The 26,783-nt window shown below is 43.8% G+C and overlaps 1 protein-coding gene, 2 long non-coding RNA genes and 1 other non-coding gene across 7 annotated transcripts in view; 1 reads left to right on the forward strand and 3 right to left on the reverse strand.

Moving 5' to 3' along the window:
• Nucleotides 1–9,841, forward strand: part of IFT81 (intraflagellar transport 81) — a 106,894-nt gene extending 97,053 nt beyond the window's left edge. For 3 of the 4 annotated variants that reach the window (XM_025473882.3, XM_025473884.3, XM_025473883.3), the window contains exon 20: nucleotides 8,941–9,841. In XM_025473882.3, coding sequence (XP_025329667.1) covers nucleotides 8,941–9,219 — 279 coding nt within the window. In that variant the 3' untranslated portion in view covers nucleotides 9,220–9,841. The remainder of the gene's footprint in view (nucleotides 1–8,940) is intronic. The other variant, XR_003146569.3, reaches the window with a different exon arrangement.
• LOC112677057 (U6 spliceosomal RNA) lies at nucleotides 7,023–7,129 on the reverse strand. Its single transcript, XR_003146826.1, has one exon. It is a non-coding gene; the product is annotated as a U6 spliceosomal RNA (small nuclear RNA).
• Nucleotides 9,842–15,764: 5,923 nt separating the features above from the next.
• Nucleotides 15,765–17,517, reverse strand: LOC125753753 (uncharacterized). Its single transcript, XR_007406242.1, has 2 exons — nucleotides 17,392–17,517; nucleotides 15,765–16,971 (listed from the first exon to the last, which is right to left on the reverse strand). It is a non-coding gene; the product is annotated as an uncharacterized LOC125753753 (long non-coding RNA).
• Nucleotides 17,518–21,020: 3,503 nt separating this feature from the next.
• Nucleotides 21,021–26,584, reverse strand: LOC112676522 (uncharacterized). Its single transcript, XR_007406243.1, has 3 exons — nucleotides 26,372–26,584; nucleotides 24,142–24,203; nucleotides 21,021–21,123 (listed from the first exon to the last, which is right to left on the reverse strand). It is a non-coding gene; the product is annotated as an uncharacterized LOC112676522 (long non-coding RNA).
• Between the last annotated feature and the right edge of the window lie 199 nt (nucleotides 26,585–26,783).

The following is a 26,783-nucleotide window of genomic DNA, read 5'->3' on the forward strand; positions in this document are numbered from 1 at the left end:
GAATTGTCTTAGCACCCTTGATGAAAATCAATTAACCATAATTGTGACAGTTTATTTCTGTATTTTCAATTCTATTCCATGGATCTGTCTAGATATATCCTTATGCCAGTACCACACTGTCTTGATTACTTTGACTTATGGGGGTGAGTTTTCAAATCAAGAACTTTGAGTCTTCTAACTTTCTTCTTCCTTTTAAAGGATAAAATAATGTATGTATAATTCTTTGAAGCTGTCAGAGGAAGTATGTGTGATGACTGTTTAAAAGCAGAGATGATAACTCAGGAAGGCACATGGTATAGGTTTAGAATAGTTAGTAGCTATTCTCAGAGTTGACCTATTGTACATGATTGTAAATGAACGCCTGTCCTTTATGGCTTATCTTGTATCAAACTGTCAGAGGCAGTTCCAAGCAATGATTACATTTAGGAGTTAATATAAAGAAAAAATCCTGTGGAAGATTGTGATTTACTCAAGATAGATTCTGTGGCCTTTTAAGTTTGTTCAAAGAAGTTAGTGTGTTGTAAAACCAGTTAAAATAAGAATAAACTTGGAAATATAAAATAGCATCAGCTCATAGCCCTTAGTGAAGATAACTAATGACCCTGGCCCTAAAATTCCAATTTATTTAGAAATAAGTTTTAATAAAAACTTTATATAAATAGAAATATTTCTCAGTCCAGTCCTCTTTAATGAAATGCCATAAAAATAAAAGACTAGAACATAAACTTTCCTTTTTTATATATTTGTAACCAAAAGCATTGCATAATCAGGGAGGAACCAGGAAGTAAAAATAATCACAATTATAGTAAAATTAAACGAAGTGATCTGTTTTCATTACTCTAGCAGAAGTAGAAAGTAAAGATAAACACGGCCAGCAAGTTCCTTTATCAAATTCGAAAATTCTTTCCTTGTCAGTCATTCTTTAATAGCAGAATAAAAATGAACTTTTTATTACGGTTTTTAACTCAACAGTCTCTTTTAAAAAGTTTTTAGGGACACTTGAGTGGCTCAGTGGTTGAGCATCTGCCTTGGGCTCCGGGATCGAGTCCCACATTAGGCTCCCTATGGAGAGCCTGCTTCTCCCTCTGCCTATGTCTCTGCCCCCCTCTCTCTCTGTCTCTCATGAATAAATAAATAAAATCTTTTTTAAAAATATTTTTAATTGTGATAAAAACACATAACTTAAAATCTACCATATTAACCATCTTTAAGTGTTCCATAGTGTTAAGTATATTCACACTAATGTGCAGTAGACCTCCATAATGTTTTCATGTTGCAAAACTGAAACTCTATATCCATTAAACAACTCTCCATCCCCTTTCCCCTGGCAACCACCATTCCACTGTCTGTTTTTGAGTTTGACTATTCTAGGTTCCTCATATAAGTGGAATCATAGAGTATTTATCTTTTTGTGACTGGTTTATTTCACTGATCACGATGTCCTCATCCACACTGTAGCATGTGACAGGATTTCCTTCAAGACTGAACACTGTCCTTTTAAATATCATTTTTATGGTACAGTCTATTCTATCTTTAAACATCATTGCAGGGCAGCCCGGGTGGCTCAGCGGTTTAGCGCCGCCTTCAGCCCAGGGTGTGATCCTGGAGACCCGGAATCGAGTCCCACATCGGGCTCCCTGCATGGAGCGTGCTTCTCCCTCTGCCTGTGTCTGTGCCTCTCTCTCTCTCTCTCTCTCTTTCATGAGTAAATAAATAAAATATTTTTAAAAAATCATTGCATTGTCTGTTTTAATGTTCCAGAGCATGACCAAATGCAGAATGATGAGAAGCAAGGCAATATACACATCTGACCTTCCAAATTTTCCTGTCAAGAAATCGGAGGAAGTTATATAGTGATTATACACTGTAGGATTTCCTCAGAATGAGAAAAACTATTTGATGCTAAATTAGCAGTCAAGACTCTAAAGACCTTTTTGCAAGCCCTTTGTATTGAATGTTTTTAGTTGTTTTGTTTTTTCTAGAAATGCACTAGACCTATTACAACTTTTTTTAAAGCACCTCTTAATCTATCTCTGCTGCTGGATTACTTTTTTCCTTCAAGCCTGCAGACATTCTCTCCAGCTTCTTCAGATTGAGTTTGCTGTGTTCCTGTTTGTGAATAACCCTTCTCTCCTATTCTGTCATAGCGACATTCTCACGTTCCACAGTTTGTTAAGAGAATGCAATCGCCAACAGTAGATACTGTTAGGTCACAGAACCCAATGGGAGAAAGATTTTATTAAAAAGAAGCAGAGCTCATTCATTTTCAGTCTTCCTACCTTAGTATTTTAACAGCTTTGTTGAGCTATAATTTACATACCATACAATTCATGATTTAAAAATCCAATGATTTTTAGTATATTCACATTCACTTTGAGAACATTTTATGACCCCCAAAGGAAAGCCTGTACCCATTAGCAGTCACTCCCCACTTCCCCAGCAGTCCCCAGCAACCACTAATATACTCTATAGATTTGCCTATTCTGAAATTTCATATAAATGGAACCATTTAAATTTAAATTAAATTTCATTAAATTTCATATAAATGGAATGTACAACATGTGGTCTGGCTTTTTAGCATGATGTTTTCAAGGTCATCCATGTTATAGAATGTATCATTACTTTATCCCCCTTTTTTTAATTGTGGAAAAATACATATAAAATTTACCATCTTTATCATTTTACGTGTACATTTCAGTATTTTAAGTACAGTATCGTTGAACAACTAATCTCCAGAACTCTCTTCATCTTGTAAAACTAAACTCTGTTCCCATTAAACAAGAGTTTCCCATTCTCCCTTTTTCTCAGCTTCTGGCAACCATGATTCTACTTTGTCTCTGTGAATTTGACTACTCCAGGTACCTCATGTACATGGAATTATACAATATTTGTACTTCTATGACTGGTTTGTTTCATTTGGCATGATACCCTCAAGAACCTTGTCATTCATTTTGTAGCATGTGTCAGAACTTACTTCATGCTTCATTCCTTTTTATTACTGAATAATACTCCATTGTACAGATACACTACTTTTTGCTTATCCATTCATTAGTTGATGGGCATTTGGGTTATTTCTACTTTTTGGTTCTTATGAACAATATTCTTGTAAACATTCATATACAAGCTTTTGTATAAACATGTTTTCAGCTCTCTTGGGCATGTACTTTGGAGTAGAACTGCTGAGTCACATGACAACTCTATGTTTAACTTTTTGTGGAACTGAGCAACTTTTTCAAAACTGCATCATTTTATACCAGAAAAGCATGGAGGTTCCAATTTCTCCACATCCTCATCAAGGATGCTGGAGAAGAGGATGTTGTTATTGCTCATCTTTTTATTATAGTCAACCCAGTAAGTGTGAAGTATTATCTTATTGCGGTTTTGTTGGCATTTCTCTGGTGGCTAATTTTCCTGTGTTTATTGGCCATATCTTCTTTGGATAAATGTTTATTCAGATCCTTTGTCCATTTTTAAAATTGGGTTGTCTTGTTATTGTTGAGTTGCAAGAGTCATTTGTGTATTCTGATTACAAGTCCCTTGTCAGATATATGACTTACAAATATTTTCTCCTATTTTGTAAGTTGCCTTTTTTCACTTTCTTGATGGTGTCCTTTGAAGGACTTGTCTTAATTTCAATGAAATCCAATTATCTATTTCTTCTTTTGACATTTGTATTTTTGGTGTTAAATCTAAGAAGGTTTTGCCTCACCAAAAGGCACAAAGATTGGAGTGTGTGACTGGCCCAGTTGGCAGAGCATGTGACTCTTTTTTTTTAGCATGTGACTCTTGATCTTGGTGTTGTAAATCCAAGCCCCACACTGGGTGTAGAGATTACTTAAAAAACGCAAATAAACTTTTTTTAAAAGGCACAGAGATTTACACCTGTTTTGTTCTAAGAGCCTTTAGTAGTTTCAGCTTTTATATTTAGGCCTATGATTCATTTTTGGTTAATTGTTATATATGATGTAAGGAACAGATCCAGCCTCAGTATTCTGCATGTGTGCACCCATTTGTCCCAGCACAATTTGATGGAAGACCCTTCATTCCCTACGCCACCCCTCATTGAATTGTCTTAGCACCCTTGATGAAAATCAATTAACCATAATTGTGACAGTTTATTTCTGTATTTTCAATTCTATTCCATGGATCTATCTAGATATATCCTTATGCCAGTACCACATGGTTTTGATTACTTTGACTTATAGGGTGAGTTTTGAAATCAAGAACTTTGAGTCTTCTAACTTTGTTCGTCTTTTTCAGGATTGTTTCAGCCATTCTGAAAAGATGACTTTCAGATTTTTGTCATGTACTGGGTTAGGAAAGATAAGAGAGAAGGAGATTTAGGTTTAGGTGGGTCAAATGAAAAATTCTGCTTTGTCTAGATGAAGTTTGTGGTGCCTGTTGGACACACAAGAGGAGCTGTATGTACAGTGGGATCTACATGTAGGAACTACATGTGTTCCAAGGATTGGTCAGAGCTGGAGATAAAAAGAAATAAAGATGTGAGCATCAAGAGCATGTAGGGCTCATCACCCTTCCCATCTGTTTTTTCATCCCTCTATGCTCTCTTGGGTTCCCCCTAACAGTTCATCTCAAGTTATTTTCTTACAGCTTCCTAGGTGCTCCAGACCAGAGAGATTTCCCCATCTTGTCATCCTCTGGAAGGCTTACCATTTATGGAACTGCCTACATCAAGGTTGAAAACCTTCCCCCTCAACCTTTCAATTCTTCCTTTTCATGTAAATATTAAATATGCAATCATCCAGGGAAACCAGAAGGGATGAGTAGGTTTGGAGGAGGGGAACTTTGGAAACAGGCATTCATGAAGCTGGTTCAGATTTGGATGGGCCCAGAAATTATTGCTAGGTGGTAGGGACAGTGGAGCCTGAAACCAAAATGGAATGGAGAATGGAAAGTCACTATGGAGGGATGCCTGGGTGGCTCAGCGGTTGAACATCTGCCTTTGGCTCAGGACGTGATCCCAGGGTCCTGGGATCGAGTTCCGCATCGGGCTCTCTACATGGAGCCTACTTCTCCCTCTGCCTGTGTCTCTGCCTGTCTGTGTGTGTGTGTCTCTCACGAATAAATAAAATCTTAAAAAAAAAAAAGTCACTATGGCACACAGGAGACTTTACTACTGCTACTCCACTGTAGTGATTTCCAGCTCTTCCAGCTCAAAAGGATTTGGGTTGGGGATCCCTGGGTGGCTCAGCGGTTTAGAGCCTGCCTTTGGCCCAGGGCATGATCCTGGAGTCCAGGGATTGAGTCCCACATCGGGCTCCCTGCATGGAGCCTGCTTCTCCCTCTGCCTGTCCCTCTCTCTGTCTCTAATAAATAAATAAATAAATCTTTAAAAAATTTTTTTGCAGAGCTTTGATGGTAGTGATAGTTGCCCAACAGTGCAAATGAACTTACACTTAAAAATAGTTAAAATGGTAGATTTTTATGTTGTGCATATATTACTACTATTAAAATGTCTTGCAGGGACACCTGGGTGGCTCATTGGTTGAGTGTCTCCCTTTGGCTCAGGTTGTGATTCTGGGATCCTGGGATTGAGTCCCACGTCGGGGTTCCCACAGGGAGCCTGCTTCTCCCTCTGGCTGTGTCTCTGCCTCTTTCCATGTGTCTCTCATGAATAAGTAAATAAATAAATCTTTTTAAAAAATAAAATTAAATAAATAAATAAATAAATAAATAAATAAATAAATAAATAAATAAATAAATAAAATGTCTTGCAGATCTAGAAACCAGGTCCCAGAACCTGGAATGTTTCTATCTATCCCCTAAGATACCTCTTTTCTTTTCTTTTCTTTTAAGATTGTATTTATTCATGAGAGACAGAGAGAGAGAGACAGAAACACAGGCAGAGGGAAAAGCAGGCTCCATGCAGGGTGCCCAATGCGAGATTCAATCTGGGGTCCCCAGGATCAAGACCTGGGCCGAAGGCAGGCGCTAAACTGCTGAGCTAGCCAGGGATCCCCACCTCTTGTCTTGTTATCAAAAGATTGAAGACACCCATGGTAATCATCAGCTCTTACAGAGAGCCAAGAAAGTAGCTGCAGAGGCCTGAGATGTTTTTGCTTCCAAGTATGTACGTACAGCTCTGCAGTGGCTGGGAAGCTGACCAGAAGACCATGTCCCTGCCCTTGCCTGCATAATGCTGTATAAATATCATCAAATTTATGTTGTGGAGGGGTCTCCTTTTGTCAGTCCCCTGCAGGCCGTCCCTCTGTTTGTTGGTACACGTGATGGAGTCTAAGTAGAGGGTCTCTCAGTGAGTGCAGCTTCTTTGAGTTGTCCATGGTGGGGAGGTCCCAGCTCCTGGTGCAAGGAGTCCAGAAGGGTGGGTAGAGGTCAGCCCCTATCTGGAAATTCACAGTCACCCCAGCTACATATCTCTTATGACGTGTCTCCCTTTAAGTGGTGCACCTTATTACTGTTGGATTCCCAGTAGATTTCTTCTCAGAAGTTAACCGGGGGGCCTCTCTTACCTTATCCTTTGCCCTGGGATCCCTGGGTGGCGCAGCGGTTTGGCGCCTGCCTTTGGCCCAGGGCGCGATCCTGGAGACCCGGGCTCGAATCCCACATCAGGCTCCCGGTGCATGGAGCCTGCTTCTCCCTCTGCCTATGTCTCTGTGCCTCTCTCTCTCTCTCTCTCTGTGACTATCATAAATAATAAATAAAAAAAAAAAAAAAAAAAAAAAAACTTATCCTTTGCCCTGGGCCTCTGTCTTCTCTTCCCACTTCTCCTCACCAGTAAGACCCATTTCTCCATCCTGCCATGCCTGTGTGTTTACACATCTCCAGCACAAGGCAAAGGGACTTGGGGGTATTGGTTCCTTCTAGTTTAGGAATACTATCAGGTTGAGGCATGGCCAACGAAACCCCAGCCTGAGCCCACAAAGAGCACTAACCACATCTTCCCAAGTGCCATGTTCCACCAGTCCTTCCTTTCACTCATCCTGAAATCTTTGGATGCCCATGGTGTTGTTTTGTCCCCTGCTTCCAACCTGATTTTTTTTCCAAACATGAAATGCTTTGTGAATTTGCATGTCATCCTTGCAAAGGGGCCACACTGACTTTCTCTCAATCATTTCAATTTTAGTACGTGTGCTGCCAAAGCAAGCACCCTCCATTCAGATTTTGAGGGTCGTTTGACTTTATTTGCCTTTGTCAGCTGCTGTTTTCTGCCTCTAAGGGTCCATGTTGTGGCTCTGCCCTCTCTGGACCCCTGGGGAGGGCACCCAGCAAGATCAGCTTAATACCTACATCCACTTTTACAGGACAACCTCATTAGGAGTCCATTACACTTTTAAAATGCTGAAACCAAATCACTCCATTCTCTTTTTTTTTAATGTCTTAAAAAAAGGAGGGTGGCACCCTTTCAAAATCTTTGAGAATCACAAAAAGTGGGTGTCATGAAATGAGGGTGGTTGTGCAGAGCCCCCACGTGTGAAAGGGCAGTAGACGTGGTAGAGTGTGCTGTGCTTGTGGGCGTTCTCGCAGAGCTGTGGGCTTCCAGAGTTCTGGCCCTGAAGCCTCAACACCTGTTGGTATAAGCCAGCTTAGTCCCCTTGCAGTGAGCTTGGGGGAATCTATTAGCTTTGCCCCTGAAGTTAGATTCCATGCTGTCTCAGAAGAACAGTAGAGGGAGAGAGAAGAGGAAGGATGAATGAGAGAGAAGCTAGGAAAAGATTTGTACTGATGCTAGAAAAAAAAAAAAAAAAAAAGCTCTTGCTGGGTTTACTTATGCAGGGTAGATTGCAAATACCTTGACCTGGCAGTTGTTCTGCACCCGTGACTACCTTCCAAACTCACACACACATACAACCCAGACACACAGAGCAATTCAAAGCTCTGGTCTGGAAAATCTTCCAACTGGGGTGTCAGTTGGTTGCCTTGTGATGACAGGTTTAATGGTCTTATATCTCGCATTCCACTGAGACCACCTACCCAGAGGCCACACCCTAATGACCTGGTTAGCCAGGGCCTGAGACCACACGGGAACGCAGTGTGGATGGAGGGTCAGGAGTGTGGATCGAGGGTCAGGAGACCTATGCTCTGGGTCAATCGCTCTGACTTGCTGTGTAACTGTGTCCATGTTGCTTGCCCTCTCTGTAATTCAGGGTCCCAAATAATAAAACAGGACTGAAGGCTCTTGCTTCATAGAAATGTCACAAGATAAGTCACAAGTGCTTATGCTTCTAGGAGTCAAGAAATCAGGGAAATCCTCTCTCTCTCTCTCTCTCTCTTTCTCTCTCTCTCTCGTTGCTGTTGTTGAGGTAGGGTGTCCTGGGCTCTCTTATGCAAGCCCTTAGAAGACATTTAATCAGAGAGTAAGACTGAAAAAGAAAAAAAGCAAACCTGCTCATGAAAGAGCCTTGAGGTATCTCAAGTATCTCCTTCCAGACACAAGTCCAGGAGCCTCTTTGGTTGTTTCTAGCCAACAACCTCAAGTTGAGGATAGAGGTGCTTTTTTCCCCTTTCTTCCAGTTTTCCTTTCTGATCTGATGTCTCTTTGAGTGACGCTGGTTGAGGCAGGGCCACAGGTGACGGTAGAAAATAGTGTCCCAGTTGCTCAAAGCTTTTCTATGGGGTAATACATGGATCAGCCTGCCTTGTCAGTGGGTGAATAAAAGGAACAGCCTTTTTACTGATTTGTGTTCTTTTGATTGTTCGAGTAATCAGCCCAGCTAATTCAGCACCCTCTGATGGCCTGCTAGTCCATGGTAAAGTATGTGCAGAGGGAAACACCATGGTCTGCCAGTCATGGCCTGTGGTTCTAGATGAGTAGATGGAGTATGGTGACCCAAAGCAACCGTAGGCTTCTCGTTCTTGTGAAAGAGCCTCAGGCTCTCAGCTGCTGTCTCAGCTTCTTATTATTGCTGTGACAAATTACCACAAACTCAAAACAACACCAATGTATTTTCTTAATTTCAGGAGGTCAGAAGTCAGCAAGGCTGTGCTCCTTCTGGAGGCTCCAGGGGAGAGAATCCAATGTGGTGCCTATCCCAGCCTCTGGAGGCCACGGTGCTCCTTGACTCATGGTGCCTTCTCTGTCTTCTGGGCAGGCCGGCCCAGCTTCTGTCACACTGCTCTCTAGCTCACCCTCCTGCCTTCCACCTGCCAGGGACCCTGGTGATGAAGTCGGGCCCTACCCTCTCCTTTCCTGGGTTTCTCAGGATCTTGGGGCCAGGAGCCAGTGGGGAGGCACATTGATTAGAGTCTGTGGAACCTTCTTTAGGAAAGGAGGCAGCCCGACATCACTGGCCTGGTGAGCCCTCCCCTCGCCATCAAAAGTGTCCATGACCATGAAGAGAATGAAGAGTCTGGGAATAAAAAGAGGGACCCAATATGTCTGATCATAAGAAGCTTGATCAGAAAGGGTGAAGGTGGGCAAAGGGGTTGACACCCTGTCTGCGCAGCTCGTTGACATTTTCCTTCACCTCGATGTTGGCATCACTTCACCAGAGCACCACCACGCTTTCCATCCCTCAAGACCTTTATTTTTAGTTTGGGGTATTTTCTATTGTTTAAAGGTTGCCTTGCAACCCGTTTGCCTGGAGGGTTTAAACAATATAGAGTTTCTTTGCTGAGCAGCAACAGTAGCCAAGAGAGACCGAATATAAACTTTTAAGTCTATTTTCTCAGAGTTCGTACATCAGCAATGGCTTTAAACAGAAGAGTTTGCGGCCCCTGGCTTGCCTGTCCCTGGGGGAGGGGGAGAGGGTGGCTTGTGAAGAACATTTTGTGTTCTCTTATCTTTCCTACTAGTGGAAGGGGATAAGCACCAGAATAGGAAAACAAAATATCTGGCTATTAATATACCCTAAGTCCTCTAGCACATGGATTGGATTTGTTTATTTGTGAAAGAGAAGGATGCTTCTCTCTGACCATGGGCTCCCCTGCCAGCTGGAAGGGAATGGCAGGCACAGTGCCCTCCATAAGGTGAAGGGGATTGGGAAGCAGGGCCTAACTTCCCACTTAAAAGAGAAAATCCTCAGACTTTTCTCAAGGAAAGTCGCCTTTCTGGCTCCTCCTGCCTTGAGCCCCAGGAGCATCACTTAGGGAAATTAAGAAAGAAAAAATAATATAATGAAGCAGGAGGATTTACCACGAAAGGGCCAGAGAGTGTCCCTAGCTCTCCTAGCAGATGTGTGTGCGGTACCGTCCTAATGTCTGACCCTGGGGAACCAGAGGCCTGGACAATCTTGCTGGAAGAAAGAAACTGGGTCCCTTGGGTGGCCCAGTTCACTGGTGGTGAGCGGGGCAGACACAGGAGTGTCCCCTCTGTAAGAGGAGGGCAGCCCTGCTGAGCTCAGATTCGGGGCTACTGTCCTATACTATGCTCCCCTGGGGCTCTTCGTGGTTTGAAGAAAGCAGTGTCCCAGAGTAGACAGAGTTTTCTAGAGGGGTAGATGGCTCATTAATTATAAACCTTCTAGCTGGGAAAAAGCCAGAAGGGAAGAGATTTCTTGTGGGGGCAGGAGCACGCACACACCTCTGAGCCCCATATCTGCCATGTCTTGAACACGTTTTGGAGTGCCCTTTGGCTGCCTGAAGGGGTCTCTGCTTGCCATGTACCAGGGTCAGGCCTTCTCAGGTTCCCGGGAACGTTTTGATTAGCCAGGAGTCCCAGGCACACACCGCACACCGAGAAGAGGAGGGCAGGCTTGGCAGGGCCTGCCCTCTCCAAGAGCAAACAGGGACAAAGGTCGGTGTACTTAAGGCTGCCTCTCCCAGCCTGCTTGTCTCCCTGCCAGGCCAGATGCCCCAGGTTGTCCCCTGCGTTGCTACATGTTTCAGGAATCCATCATCTCTGTGCCTGCTGGGTCACCCATTACCCCAGATCCGATTCCCAGGCAGGGACGGTCAGGACACCTGAGCAGAAGCAAAAATTTAATAGCTTTGAAGCAGAAATGCTGTCGTGTCTTTACCTGTTGGGTTGAGAGCCAAACGTGTTACCCGTTATGACGCCATCGTGGAAATATGCATGAAAGGAAGAATTTGTAAGCTACCTCTTCTGGCCGTCTTGGCAAAGGGGGAAGCTCTCTGTGTGAACCACGGCTCCTCAGACTCTCAGAATTTGAAGAAACTTCCTCTGTGATGATTTCTGTGACTATATGTCACAGCCACCCCAGAGCGTTTGAATTTGTCCCTACAGCAGCAGGTCTAGCTGTCCAGGTCTAGCTCTGTGAGAATCTCAACAATTTGGAGGTCACCGAGGTTGCCAAACAAAACCAGTCTGGCTCAGATTTGGTGTAGAGTGAGCAGAGAAAGAAGCCTGGTGTTTTATGAAATCATCAAGGCTCTTACGGCCCACAGCCCTCCTTGTTTAGGATTAGAATCCTATGTGGTGTTTGTTTTCCTTCTCCTTACCTGGGAATGCTCTTCAGCCAATGGAATGACGACACGGCAGCTAATCTGAATTATCTCGTTTAACTTCCACCTCACACCTGTGAGGGAGACATGACTGACCTGCAACCTGTAGGTGAGGACCACAGCTCAGAGGAGCTGGGCAGCGTGCTTGCAGTGACCTGCTACATTTGTCTGCAAATCTGACTGCTTGGCCCCCTACTCTGAGTGCAGAGGAAGAAGCAACAGGAGAACCAGTATTTTCTGAGGGCTGTAGTTGAGGACAGCTTTCTTAGAAGCTAGGGCCCTTGTGACTTACGTTCACGGGGCCATCTGAGGAAGTTGTTTAGCTTCTGAGGTGATAGATGAGGGCAGAGCGTGGGTGGAAGGGTAAGTCAGGACAGTGTTTCTTGTCTGGTCCCCATCAGGGAGTCCACAGGCCGACTTCTGGGCTATGTTTATATCATTATTTTTAAGGCACCAACACCAGCTCAGCAGCTCTAAGCTTTCTCTTCCTTTAGCCATCCTCCATGAGGAAAGAAGCCAAGAGGAAGAGTTTCCCAAGCCATTTCCCTCAGTGCAGCTGATCCCAACTTGAAACCCAAGACCTGTCACACTGTGGCCCTAACTGAAGCCCGGCTAAGCCATGCGTCCTGAGACCCAGCAGGAAGCCATTCCGTGCTCTTGTATCAAGAACCGTCTCCACCCAGGCACAAGTAGGCTCTGCTTCCATGGTTTGACCTCAGGGGTTAAGCTGGCTGGTCAAGCCTGTCAGTAGCCATCCTCTAGACTCGGACTGACTGTCAGCAGTCGTTTACTGGGAGAGAAGAGCGGGAGGATGCCCAGGATTTGCATGTTGAATTTGGGGCCTCTTCTTGAAAGGTAGCCTCCTTGGAAAAGGAAGGTAGTAGAGGAGTTCCTATAGCATTGAAAGAGCCCCCTCCATTTGCTGCTCAGAGGGGAGCAATGATCCCATGCCGTGCCCTGCCCCCCACAACTAGGATTCCTGCTCCTGCCTTCAGAGCCATCCATCATCCTTTGTCCTGACTGATGGGACTTTTCTTTGGATGGGCAGTGTTAGTAGGGAACCCCACCCCCAGGTTTCCTAGTCATCTGCAGGTCACAGGACCCTCCAATCTGATGCTCCAGCAAGACTTTGGTTCCATCCTGCCAGGCTACCTCTGTCAACAAGACTACGTACATCAGCTTTGCTCCACTCTGCGATTCTGAATTACCCTCTCCAGCAACCAGCACCAGCAGTCCCCTCCCAGTGTCCTGATATCCCCTGGTTAATAAGCAGCTCACATAAAGACAATAAGGACTGTTGCAAGAAGGGGAGAGAGGCTGAGGTTCTCTGCATACAGGCCAGGAAGCCCTGGACTTGGCCCAGGAACTGGGTGGTTGTTCCTGTTCTCTGCCCTTTGGTAGGCTTCCTTACGGGTTACAGAAGGAAGAGAAGCCTGAACGCCTCATCTAAAGTTGTAGTGGACCATGAGGCAAAGAGGCATTCATTAATCAATGAAGGATTCTTGCTGAAGTCTGAGGCCCCTTCCTGGAGGATACTAGTCCTCTCCAGAAGAGAATAGATTTCTGCCCTTTATTCTTTCAAACCAATTTCTAGAAGGCTCTTAGATCCCTATCAATTAAAGCACTAGTCATCCACATCCCTCTCTCCTGTCTTTCTGAGCTGCCCAGACGGCACTCTTCCTACCAACCACACCCCCCCCCGCCCCCCGCATCTCCCGTACTATGTTTTATCCCCTTGGAGTTTGGAGATGTCCTTGAGAAGTCCCGGTGGGGGAGGGGGGAGAGAAGTCCCTGAGGAAGGAACTGGTGGGGAGCTGACACCCCCCTTATTGTCTCTCTGGTCTGAATCCAACACACCAGGGGAGCTGGAGCCCTCTCCCTAGGACTGCCCATTGTCAAGGTCCTGGTCACCTTTGAAGCCTCCTGCAGGGATCCCCAATGCCAACGGAGCCTCTCTCTGAAGCACAGCACTGTGATATTTTAAACTTGGAAATCCCTAGACAAATATGTCTCACTTAATCCTCACCAAGCTGGCCCCCAGCAGAGACTCGTTTGGCCAAACTTATCAAGTACCACTAGTTCTTGCAGCAAACATTCCCTTTGTTCCAGGCATTGTGTTCAGGGCTGGGAATACAGGATAAACAAGGTAAGGTCCCTGTCCTTGAAGATGACCAGACTATCAGAAGAGACACACGCTATGGGCCTCTCGCATGCAGAATGCCTCAGATCCAGCACTCCTCTATCTTGCCAGGCTCCAGAGGACCCTGCTCTCTGCCATTTGTCAGCCCTGTGGCTTCAGCTTAATTGCTTACCCTAAGCTTCAGCTTGCTCATCTGCAAATCGGGGTCATGAACAGTATCTATCTCATAGAGACATTGTGAGGATTAAATAGAACCACTTCTTTGCGAGGCGGATAGGGCTAAGTACATACCTTCCTCCTGAAGGTAACATGTGCCAGGAGAGCGGTAGAAGCAGGCCAAGCAGGGTTTGATCCCCAGCTTACAGGCAAAAATGACTCTTCTGAGCATCACCTTCAGGTGATTAATAATTTACCTAATCCAAGTAAATTGGCTGATGTGTGTGAAAGTACCTAATACATAGCAGGCATTCAGCACATGTTAGCCTTTTGGAACTTCTCAAGAATCTGAACACACACACACACACACACACACACACACACACACACACACACATTCTCCCAGTTAATCCTCAAGGCTTGACCCTCCCGGATTCAGTTCTCATTCCCCCAGAGAGTTGTGTTCCGTGATCAAGTGTTCCCTCCCTCTGTCCTTTGTGCTTCTGTACTAAGTACCTGGAGGCCCTCGTCCTGTCCACACTCAGGCACCACTCGGCCCCAGATAGCCATTGAGCTGCTCTAATCTCTCCCTACAGCTCCATCTCTACCTCTCCTCAGCCCCCACTTCATCCCCTGTTCCCCTAACCCCTTAATCAAATTAAGGGAAAGAAAAGCATTTAGATAGGGTTGCTAAATATATTTCTGTTCAGGGGAGGGAGAAAAAGGGAAGAGTATGGAGGAGGAGGCAGAGTGTGAAATTCCTTAATGGAATGTGCCCTGAGAGCCTCTTTTCTCTAGAATAAGCCTTGGAATCACCTATCTGGATGGAGTCTTCTCTCTGGCAAAGTGCTTTCACAAACATTATCTCATCACGATACAGGCCTGGTGGCAGAGTGCCCACTCCCCGGAAAGGTCTGCCCAGGCCATCGTGCCTCACGAGCTAGTCTGACCCTGCTCTATATATCTCACAGGACACCCTGGCCCCACAAGGGGTGACTCCGCCTTCTGCAGAGCATGACACCAACAGAGGGGCTGCTCACGGCTGGGGGTCACAGTTTTCCCTTCTGTGTTTCCCCCACCCCAGATTCAGAATCTTCTGAACACTTTTACCTCTTAAAAGCTGTTAAGTGCCAGTTGTAGAAACCTTTGAAAATATACTAACATAGGGATGCCTGGGTGGCTCAACGGTTGAGCATCTGCATTGGCTCAAGGCATGACCCTGGGGTCCAGGATGGAGTCCCACATTGGGTTCTTTGGCGGGAGCCTGCCTCTCCCTCTGCTTATGTCTCTGCTTCTCTCTCTGTCTCTCATAAATAAATACATAAAATCTTTAAATATAGATATAGATATAAATATAGATACTAACATATAAAGGAGGCAACAAAAGTCACTCATGGTCCACAACATAATTCTTGGTAACACCTTGTGGTAGCTCTTTTAAGTGTTTCTGAATTGCACCCATGGACTTGTGCACATGTGTGTGCATTTGTGCAAGAGAAACTGTATGCACACCTGTTGTTTGTATTCGGCTTTTATACTTAATGTGTTTTTATGTTCTACTTCATCAGAAATTCTTCTGACGTATTACTTTAAAATAGCATGAGTTAGGATTTTTTTTTTCTTCTTGAAAAAGAAGACACGTCCATTTGGAAATGATCATGGTTCCCATTGATTGAGTCTTATAAGGCTGGAGACCCTACCCAGCACTTTACACTCATGATCACATTCAATTCTCACAGCAACTCTCCCTGGTAGATGCTGATAACCTCGTTTCACAGAGAAGGGAGGGAGGCCTTGGGTGAAGGAGCTCCTCCTAGCCAGCAAAGGAATTTCACATGCACTGTTTCATCAAACTGCCTCCACGAGTGGCTTTATTTAAGGACCACATAATGTTCTTGTATGTATTTGTGGTGATTGACCATTTTCATTTGTTGGACATTTCAGAGTTTGGGCTTGAGGGTTTTTTTGTTTTGGGGGATTTTTCTTCTCATAATGAAGCAATGATCACCTTTGCATAAAATCGTCTTTGTTCACCTCTCCTGTTATTTCTTTAGAACCATTTCCTAGAAGTGACATTACTGAGTCAACCCTTCTCAAGTCTTGTTACCTATTACCACTGGCCTTTCTGGAAAGCCGGAGAGCACTCCCAGTGCATCCAAGAGAAGGTCCCCTTCAAGAACAGCATGGTGTGGCCCCTGGAAAGTATATCTCTGCAATTGGATTTCCATCTCCATGATCACTGGTGAGGTTGGGCTTATCTTTCACACGTTGATTCATCAGCAGTATACTCGTGAGTTATTGTACTCGGGGCGGCTCGTCACTCCTGCTGGCACTTCTTTCTTGCTTTCATTCATGGTCTCTGCTGCTTTTGTGTTTCAGTCTAGACCCAGATCATTTAGGGGCACCTCGGCGAGGAAAATTGTTTCCTATTCAACATACCCAGTAGAACTTTGTTCTTAATGAGAACCTGTGTCTGCACATCGACACCTCACCTCAGCCCCTGCCACACTGTGTGGCTCCCTTAGAACTGCCCCACCTCAGAAGAAAGGTCAAAGTTAAGATTTCCCTTAACCGAAACTCAATCTGCAAGCTCAGACCATTCTGGAAACAGTATTGTTGAGTTGTTTTTTTTCTTCAGGAAGTAACTAAGCTACAGCCAGAGGGCCTGTGCACCCTGCCTTCTCTTCCCAAGAAGTTTCAATTCTTTTTGTTCTCAGGGGAGGTGAGAAAGGGAGGAGAATGGAAGAAACTTGTGCCTTCCTGTGAGCCTTCTAGCAGAGGCTGTGGAGCTTTCTGACAGGGACCCCAGTCTTTGAAGAGCCTGTAATCCTCTGAGTTGGACAAGAATGCACCATCTCCACCGAGAGGTTGTGTAATCTCCTTCCTCCGCTGGGAAGATCAGCAGGAGAAAAGGTGTAGCCAGGCGTGGAGGGCAGGCAGGTGCTGGCTGGTTACTCACATGCATCCTCAGTTCCTCACCTCAGATTCCATCCAGCCTGAAATGCCTTTGACAGAGTGTGTTCACTTTGGTTGTATCTCCTGCATTGCAATCACTGTGTCCTTCGGGCTGCTCCAGGATCCCCTAACGCTTCCTCCAGAGTTCACATTGGGTTGTCCTCTCACAGTCATTGAAGAACTCAGGAATCTGCCTTCTAGGGACTCCCTCCTCCTCCAGGCGCCAGTTGTTAGCTCTCATATCCCTCCTCACCTGCACTTAAACGATCTTTGGCTCAGGTGGTTGGAAGTTCAGTTCCTTCAGGTGTTCCCTGCATGGAGCCAGAGATTTCTAATCCCTGCAGGTAGGAGAAGTAAAAAAAAAAGGGGGGGGGTGGATCCAGCCTGAGGACTGAAAGTAAGACCTTCCCTTAGACTCTTGACATACATAACTCCTATACGTTTTTACATCAAAATCTTGTCTTTGGCTCTATTCCCTATTTCGAGTGATGTTTCAAAAGCCCCTCTTCTGTTATTCTAGTATATCAGAGCCCCAGAATATGGGTGGGGGTGCTCCACACTATGGAAATGTTGACACTTGTGAAGAGACAGGAATTATGAAATGAATCAGAAAGCTAAAGATGGCATTCTGCTTATGCTGGTAGAGCTTCAGTAACGTCATCAACAAATGTCTGAGTATATCCCTTGGGAGGAACAGCAGTAAGGATTGGGGAAACAAAGTTATGGAAGTCATGCCTCTAACCTTTACAGGGTCATACCTGATAAAGTTGGTCTGCAGGCCAGATGAGTGGTCACCTCCGGTGCTGTGAATTCACAGGAGGGAGCATTAACCTGTCCCAGGCAGCCAGGAAGTCTTCAGAGAGACATCTCTTCAAGCTAGACCTTGAAGACAAGCTAGAAGATTTGACAAGTGGCCCCCAGGAAGAGGACATCCCAGCAGAGGTGTAGACAACAAACTAAGAGTCACCTGGAAATGCAGCTGGCATATTTGGAAATTGTGAGATCATTCTAGTGGCTTCAGGACACACATGAGGGGTTCTGCATCAGTCAGGGCTCCCAGAGAAGCAGAACCAGTAGGAGATAGTGAGAATTGGCTTATGTGATTGCAGGGGCTGGCCAGGAAAATGTGAAACCCACAGGGCAGGCCACCAGGAAGGGCAGGATGAAGGAAACTCTCCAGCAGGAACAGAAGCTGCTGTCCACAAGCAGGATTTCTGCTTCCCCAAGGAAGTCTTTGTTCTCTCTATAAAGGTCCTTTGACTGCTTGGATCAGATTATCCAGAACAAATTTATTTAAAGCCAATGGATCTTTTTTCAGTTTTATTGAGACATAATTGACAAAATTTTTAAATATTTAAATTGTACATCAGGGTGATTTGATTTGTGTGTACATTTTTTTTTAATTTTTTTTTTTTAATTCATGATAGTCACACAGAGAGAGAGAGAGAGAGAGGCAGAGACATAGGCAGAGGGAGAAGCAGGCTCCATGCACCGGGAGCCCGACCTGGGACTCAATCCCGGGTCTCCAGGATCGTGCCCTGGGCCAAAGGCAGGCGCCAAACCACTGCGCCACCCAGGGACCCCCGATTTGTGTGTACATTATGAAAGGGTTTCTTCCATCTAATTAAATTAAAACATCCATCACCTCACACCTCATATTATACATTTAACCTATACTCTCGGTACATGTCAATGATACAGTATTAGTGTTATCAACTATTATCACCATGGTATACATTATATTCTCAGATTGGGATTATTCAATTTATAGTTGAAAGTTTGAAGAAGAAAAAAAGAAAGAAAGTTTGTACCCTTTTACTGACCTCTCCCTATTTGTCCTGCCCCCCGCCTCTGATTCTCTGCGGTTTCTTTGAGCTTGTTTTTTTTCTTTTTTTTTTTTTTAGATTCCACATATAAGTGAGATCATGCAGTGTTTGTCTTTCTCTATTTGGCTTATTTCACTTAACATAATGCCCTCAAGTCCTATCCATATTGTTGTAAATGGTATTGGATAATAATATTATCCAATAATATTCCATTACCCTTCCATTATCATTCCAAATGTCTCACATTCACCTATTGATGGACACTTAGGTCGCTTCCATGCCTTGGCTATCATGAATAATACTGCAATGAACATGGGAGTGCAGATAGCTCAATATCCTATTTTCATTTCCTTTGGTTATATACTCAAAAACAGGATTGCTAGAGCATATGGTAGTTAGATCTATTTTTAATTTTTGAGAAACCTCCACACTGTTTTCCACAGTGGCTGCACCAATTTACATTCCTACCAGCAGTGCACAAGGGTTCCCTTTCCTCCACATCCTCACCAAGACTCTTATCTTTTCTTATTACAGCCATTCTAACCGATGTGAGGTGATATTTCATTACGGTTTTGATTTGCATTTCCCTGATGATTAGTGATTTTTAGCACATTTTCATGTGCCTCTTGGCCATCATATGTCTTCTTTAAAAAAACTTCCTACTCAGGGATGCCTGGGTGGCTCTGTGGTTGAACATCTGCCTTCAGCTCAGCTTGTGATCCCAGGGTCCTGGGATCAAGTTCCACATCGGGCTCCCTGCAGGGAGCCTGCTTCTCCATCTGCCTATGTCTCTACCTCTCTGTGTCTCTCATGAATAAATAAATAAAATATTTTTTAAAAAACTGCCTACTCAATTCCTCTGCCCATTTTTAAATTGGATTGTTTGGGTTTTTGCTATTGAATTGTATGAGTTCTTTATATATGTGGTTATTAACCCTTTTTCAGATAAATCATTTGCAGATAGTTTCTCCCATTCCATAGGTTTCTTTTCTTTTTAAGATTTTATTTACCCATTCAGCAGAGAGAGAGCACAACCAAGTGAAGCTGCAGAGGGAGAGGGAAAAGCAGACTCCCCACTGAGCAGGGAGCCCAGGACAGGGCTCCATCCCAGGACCCTGAGATCATGACTTGAGCCAAAGGCAGACACTTGCCTGAGCCACCCAAGTTCCCCTATGCAGAAGCTTTTTAGTTTGCTGTAGTTCCACTTGTTCATTTTCACTTTTGTTGCCAATCAAGGCAATCAAGAGTGATGTCAAGGAGCTAGTCCCTTATGTTTTCTTCTAGGAGTTTTATCGATTCGGGTTTCAAATTTAAGTCTTTAATCCATTTTCAGTTGTTTTTTTGTGTATGGTATCACATAGGGGAACAGTTACATTATTTTGCATGTGAATGTCCAATTTTCTCAACATTATTTATTGAAGAGACTATCCTTTCCCTATTGTATATTCCTGACTCTTTTTTGTAAATTAACTGATCATATACACATGGATTTATTTCTGGACTCTCTATTCTATTCCATTGATCTATGTATCTGTTTTTATGCCAATACAATACTGTGTTGATTACATTAGCTTTATAATCTAGTTTGAAATCAGGAAGTATGATACCTATATAAAGTAAGCTGATTATGAATGTCAATCACATCTGCAAAATACCTTCACAGCAACAACTAGATTTGATCGCATAACTGAGGACTTTAGTCAAGTTAACACGTAAAAACTGACCATCATAGGTAGCGATCAGAAAAGAGAATGGAAAAAGAGAATGAGGTCAACCTGGTTTTTCAAAGTGAGTAAATTTATAATTTTCTCCCCATGAAATCAGATTTCCATTATCTTTCCCTATTCCAAATTCTCAACCTGGGCAACTCTTAAGTGGAATCTTAGGATCTAGAGAGGGAAATTAGGTTCATCATGATCCCCTTTTAGAGCTAAAGCAAAAAAAAAAAAAAAAAAGCTAAAGCATCATTTTTCCAAGGCTAAATCAGATAGGTAATATGTACAGGTTCCAGCCTATGTTCCCAGCAGACATTACACCAATATGCATTTGGCCTGAGAATTTGTGGATTAAGGAAGAAGACTATTTTGAAGTTTTCTCTTTCCTCTCTCTTCCACTCTATCCATCACTGAAACTGAGATTCCAGAGGGTAAGAATAATGTTTGCAGGTATTTGTGTCTCCTTTTATACCCCCACCCTTCCCCAAAAGTCTAAAGTGGACCTGTGAACACCAACAGGTCAAATCTACAGCTGAGGCCCAATGAATTAGGCACAGGTGGGAAGCTGACCCTGGTTAGATGAGTCAGGATTCACCACTCAGGACTAGCAATGAGCTGGCTTTCCCATAGTCGTCCGGAAAAAGCACTAAACTATAGCTTTCTGGTCTGATGTGGAGCTTATATGGAGGATCTGAGGGAGGATTCCAACATTCTTTGACTTGAATTGAATCATGCATGACTTTGGACCTTGCCCTTTAAGAGATCAGTGCCAGCCAACCCTTAGAGCCACAGGTGACCCTGAGAACAACTGTGAGGAAGCTTCTACTAAAAGTTTAGATTTGTGTACCTGGGCTTCTGAGAGCTGGTTCCATCCACTGCAGTGGCCTCAAGAGCAGAAAAATGACAGAATGTGGCCGACAAACCCCTTCTGACAGTTATGTCTCCCTTCCTGGAAAAAGAGGAGGAAAATAAGGAACAAGTGGCAATGCTTCCCAGATTTAGAAAGTAAAAAAAATAGCAAATATGGAATCTGAGCTGGTTTGGTCCCTGGGCTCCTGGGTCCTGCACCTGAGTCCTGCTCCATCTGGAATTGCTGTAAGAGGTCTAACCCACGGGGCAGAATGGGATGGAGCTGCCAAAGCCCAGAGTGCCGAGTGCAGCTACAGTTGAATGAGCAGGATTGAAAGCATGGGTGAAAGGTAAGCTCACCAAACTGATGGGGCAAAGCAGGACAACATAGCAAGGATCAAAATGAGGGGCACCACGGCTGGTGGGAATGTAAGATGGAGCAGCTGCTATGAAAAACAACATGGAGACTCCTCAAAAAATTAAAAATAGAACCACCATATGATCCAGCAATTCCACTTTGGGTATATATCCAAGAGAACTGAAAACAGAGCTTGAAGAGATATTTGTGCACCGTGTTCATTGCTGCATATTCACAATAGCCAAGAGATGGAAGCCACCTACATGTTCACCAACAGATGAATGGATAAAAAAGATGTGGTGTATACATGCAATGGAATATCATTCGGCCTTAAAAAAAATAAGGAAATCCTGTCATATGCTACAATGTGGATGAACCTTGAGGACATTATGCTAAGTGAAATGAGCTAATCATAAAAAGATAAGGACTGCATGGTTCCACTTATATGAGGCATCTAAAATAGTCAAATTCTTAGAAACAGAAAGTAGAGTGGTAGTCGCCAGGGAGTGGGGGGCTGGGGAGAGAAGGGGAGTTGCTGTTCAATTGGCATAGAGTTTCGGTTTTGCAAGATGAAAAAGTTCTAGAGATCTGTTGCACAACAATGTGTACGTAGTTACTACTACTGTACTGTACACTCGAAAATAGTTAAGATGGCAGCGTGCCTGGTTAGCTCAGTTGGTTGGGAGTCTGACTCTTGATCTCAGCCCAGGTCTTAATCCCAGGGTCATGAAGTTTGAGCTCTGTGTTGGGCTCCATGCTTAGCATGGAGCCCACTTTAAAAAAAAAAAAAAAAAAAAGTCAAGAGGCAAATTTTATATTTTTAACTACAATTTTAAAAAAGGAGATGGAGGGGCAGCCAGGGTGGCTCAGCGGTTTGGCACCACCTTCAGCCCAGGACGTGATCCTGGAGACTCGGGATCGAGTCCTGCATTGGGCTACCTGCGTGGGGCCTGCTTCTCCCTCTGCCTGTGTCTCTGCCTCTCTCTGTGTGTGTGTCTCTCATGAATAAATAAATAAAATCTTTAAAAAAAAAAAAAAGTCTATCCTTTAAAAAAAAAAAAAGGAGATGGAACACCACAAATTTCAATTATGCATGTGCTGAGGTAAGCTCCATCATGAATCTTGAGGTGGAAGCCTGTCTGCTCTGACAAACCTCTCCAAACCACCTGTTCCACCTAGAATACATTATCTGGAAGATCTGAAGCATCATCTTCATACGCATTGAACATTTTCCATGATACCCCAAGCTGATTTTGTTCTTCCAATATTTTTACAAATCAGGGAAATACTCTCCTCTCCAATAATAATAGCAATAACTAGCATTTACGGAAAACTTCCAACAAAGGAATTACATTACATATGATGAGTAAGGTGAAAATTAACTATAGTCAAGCCAATCCCTGAGAGCCCCTTAAATTGCCAACAAAGTACAATATATATATGATTTAGTGTAAACAACCCTCCCATACAGTTCTCAGGCAAACTAAAGTGTTTGAATTATTGAGGTATCTCAGAGGAAAGAACAAAAGGGAAATTTATATGCAGATGTCTGGGCATTCATAACGATGGGAAAGGGGGGATGGTGAGTGAAAAATTCATGCTGAACTGCATGCTTTGCTTGATTCTCTTTTGATATTAAGCCTCTATCAAAAGTCTCACAATTAAGAAATTGTCATCAGCCAATAATCCCGCAGAGCCAGACCCCATGGCGATTCTGGCTTTGGCTTTCTTCAAGGTAGGAGCAGCCTTCACAGTCTGAAAGAGGAGGTGGGGCCTATCACATGAAGATCAGTTCTCTACACTGCAAACCAGTCTATTTACAGGCACCGGCAGTGCAGAATTTGGCAGCCCTAAATGAAGTCTCATCAATTTTGGAAGCAGAGGGAAAAAACAGAGCTAAGTGTTTTAGGGAAGAGAGAGAAAGTGAAATTCTCATCTTTGATTTTATCTGGGAAACCCAACATTTGTAGACTAATAATATGGACTACAGAGGTAGGGGAACCGGAAGGATTTCAGCTTTCTCTGTGTTGTTTTACTTGTTTATTTAAAAAAAAAATGTATGTAATTAGAGAACAATAAAAATGAAGTAACTATAGATGTAGGTATTGCTAAACCTAAAAAAAACCAAAAAACCTGTGACTAAAAAAAGCAAGATACAGAATACGTACAGAATTGGTGAGGTCTATGTGTACGATGAGGAAAATGCATACTGTACAGCTTGCAAAATTGCTTATGGATCGATATATATATATATATATATCTACACAAATAATCTTGAAAAAAATGTGCATGAGGATGACAAACTCCCAAGTTCAGGATAGAAGTCACCACTGGGAAAGAAAGGAGGAGGAATTCACAGAGCTCACAAGGGTTTCCGTTTGTACCAAGCATGTTGAATTTCTTAAACTGCATGGGGTGGGGGGTGCACATGAGTGCTTAGTATATAATTATTGTACTTTTTTATATGTCTGGCATATTTCTTACTTTAAAAAGCGGGGGAAAGATATGAAGCCTCTACATTCTCAATAATGTTAGTGTATGTGTTTATTATGAGATTGACCCAAGTAATTGTTTTAAGAAGCCTGTATCTTAAGATGAGTCTAAGGTAAAGGTGTGTCTCTCTACCAGCTCTCACAAGTGTTGTGCTATACTCCCCCACTTCATGAAAGCTACATGAGGTCGGTTCTATTTTCCACATTTCACCAAAGAGGAACTAGGGTCACGAGTTAAGTAGTTTGCCCAAGAGCATACATTCCTTACCAGGTGGCTTCAATTCCTGAATTTGTTTCCCTACAACTTCTAAAAGGCGATATTTTGAAGACCTGTGAAAACATTGAATCATGTAGTGGGAAGAACAGAGCAAATCACAAGTTAAATCATACCTAATGCCTGCCCTTTAGAAAATACTCACTGAGAGCATCATTAGCCTGAAGTGTGGGTCTAATGCACTAAGCCCTTCCCTTCCCCTCCTAACCCAGCCATCTCTTTAATTGACATTTCGTTGCCGTAGGTCAGATCTCTTTCAATCCCAGTGCCTACAGGCTCCTGATCTTGGGGGACTGGGAGAACCAGACCTCTTTTCTCAGGCCCACTGACTCCCCAAGTTCTTCTTCCCGGCTCCATGTGTGCATCTTGTTCTATTTCCCCTTTTGTGTGTGTGTGTGCGTACTGCTTTAATTGGGCAATCACGGTCCCACTCTCCCATTAACGTTGGTGGGGAAGTGAGTAATCAAACTCTCAATTGTTAAACTTCGGTAAGATAAGGTCAGCAAGATGTGTGGGACTGAGATGGCACCCCACACCCGCAAGGGAAAATGACTCTTGGTGGCTCTCATTGTTTTGGGGCTTGTTTGCGTTGCTGTGCAGTTGTAATGGAAAACGAATAAAAATAAAAATCCCGGGGCCCGTTTTGGCCGGAGCTTGGGAAGTTAATCCCACTGTCCTGGCAGTATTCCAGTTCAGGTCACTGCATTCTGCTGGCGGAAGGCGCCTCATGCAGTGTTCAGTGGCTGTCACTTTCTTCTTTGCGTCTTTCTCAGCTCCTTGTACAGCCAGTTAAACAGCTATCGCTCCCCCACCCGAGGGGCTATAGTTCTGCAGAACTGAGAATGACCCCGAACCAACCTGCTCCAAGGACCAGCCACTGAGATATTTGTTTGCTACAGTCCAGATCTGTATGCATGTGTCTTTTTCTGATGCCTTTATGCAGTCATAGAATGAGACTCCTGGTGTTAAAAGATTTTTCAGTAATCATGTAGTTTCTTTCCAATTCTTCATGCATATATTCCCTCCATTTGTTTTGTAACGTTTTGTTAGGCAAGTTAAAAATGTTTCTTTATCTGAGGTACTTAGAAATTTATCTCCCACCCATATATGCTTTTGTTGCTGATTTTAATTGCTTTTACGGAATTTTTTTTTTTTTTTAGGGTTTAACTCTTTTCCCTATGAAATGTATTGCATTTCATGGTGTGAGGGAAGGTTCTAACTAGTTATTCCCCCGCACAAATAATCTTGGGTTGTTTTTTTTTTTTTTAAGATTTTATTTATTTATTCATGAGAGACCCAGAGAGAGAGGCAGAGACACAAGCAGAGGGAGAAGCAGGCTCCACACAGGGAGCCTGATGTGGGACTCGATCCTGGAACCCCAGGATCACGACCTGAGCTGAAGGCAGACGCTGAAACACCCAGGTGTCCCATAATCTTGTATTCTTAACAATGTTCACTGAATAGCGATTTCTGTGTGACCAGCAAATGACTTAAGCCTGTCAGTTTCAGCTTTCAGTATCTGGGAAAATAGGAATGATAATGATATTTCCTGGTCAGGCTTGTCTCAAGGATGGGGTAAGACAACACGTCAAAAGTTCCTAGCATGTTGGATGCGTGGCGAATATGTATGTAATAAATGATATCTTCCTTTTTGTCTCCTTTCCTTCCTTTTTATCTGCATCCATTTATTTTTTTTTCTAGAGCCTTTTTATGTATCACTAAAATCAAGCCTCTCTAGAGTGACCCAAAGGTTGTCTATCACAGGCTTTGTATTAGGAAGCTACTAAGTAGAAAGTTTGGGGGAAGTGGAGGAGCCAGGGGGCGATGAAGGCACTGTTCTTGAAGGGACACACCTAACACATGCACTCTCTTTACTTGCAGATGATGGGCTGTTTCTATAGCCCCTTTGTCCCCAGGTCAGAGAATCTTCTTCAAGGCTATTCTTCTGGGCCTTATAATGCTCCCCTCCCCAAATTGCCATGTCAGATCTTAGGGGGAAATCTGATTTTTAAGGACAAGTTTCTATGTGTGGGTGGTTTTATTTTGGGGGTAGGGTGGGGGTAGGAGTTGGCCATGGGTTTGCTGAATTCCAGGAGGAGGGAGGACTCTGTTCTCCTCCAATGAGTCATGGAAGAGAAACGTCCAATGTTTGCAAACATCCGGAGCTAAGTCTTTGCTCTCTTGTACTCCACCCATCCCCCACATCTGTGCAGATTGAACCCACCTGAGAAGATTCAAATGATAAGCTTGAAAGCTAAAGCAGAGGCTGCGGGTTCCACCACCGTTTGAGATGGAGAGCTGCTAAGAGAAGGAGAGGCAGTGTCATTGTACCTGGACACAGGACGGGACCTTACATTGGGCGTATCTGTCTCCAAATCAGGACATGAACTGGGTGGTGCGGGAGGACTGAGTGAATGAACAGGGCTGTCCCAAGGGGCGCGCATGAGCACACTTCCAGTTAACCCCACATCCATAGAGGGCTGGGAGATTGAGAGAAGCCACGGATGGGAGAAAGGAGCAAAGGGGGATTGTAGAAAAGAAGGCAAGGGCTAGGAAGAGAGGGGAAGCCTTGGGAGTGGGAGAAGCCTGGAGCTGCAGCTTTCAGGGGAGGATGTCTGAGTGGGCTGCAGAGGGAC

The sequence above is a fragment of the Canis lupus genome, chromosome 26 (assembly GCF_003254725.2).
Source record: "Canis lupus dingo isolate Sandy chromosome 26, ASM325472v2, whole genome shotgun sequence".
NCBI classification, from domain to species: domain Eukaryota; kingdom Metazoa; phylum Chordata; class Mammalia; order Carnivora; family Canidae; genus Canis; species Canis lupus.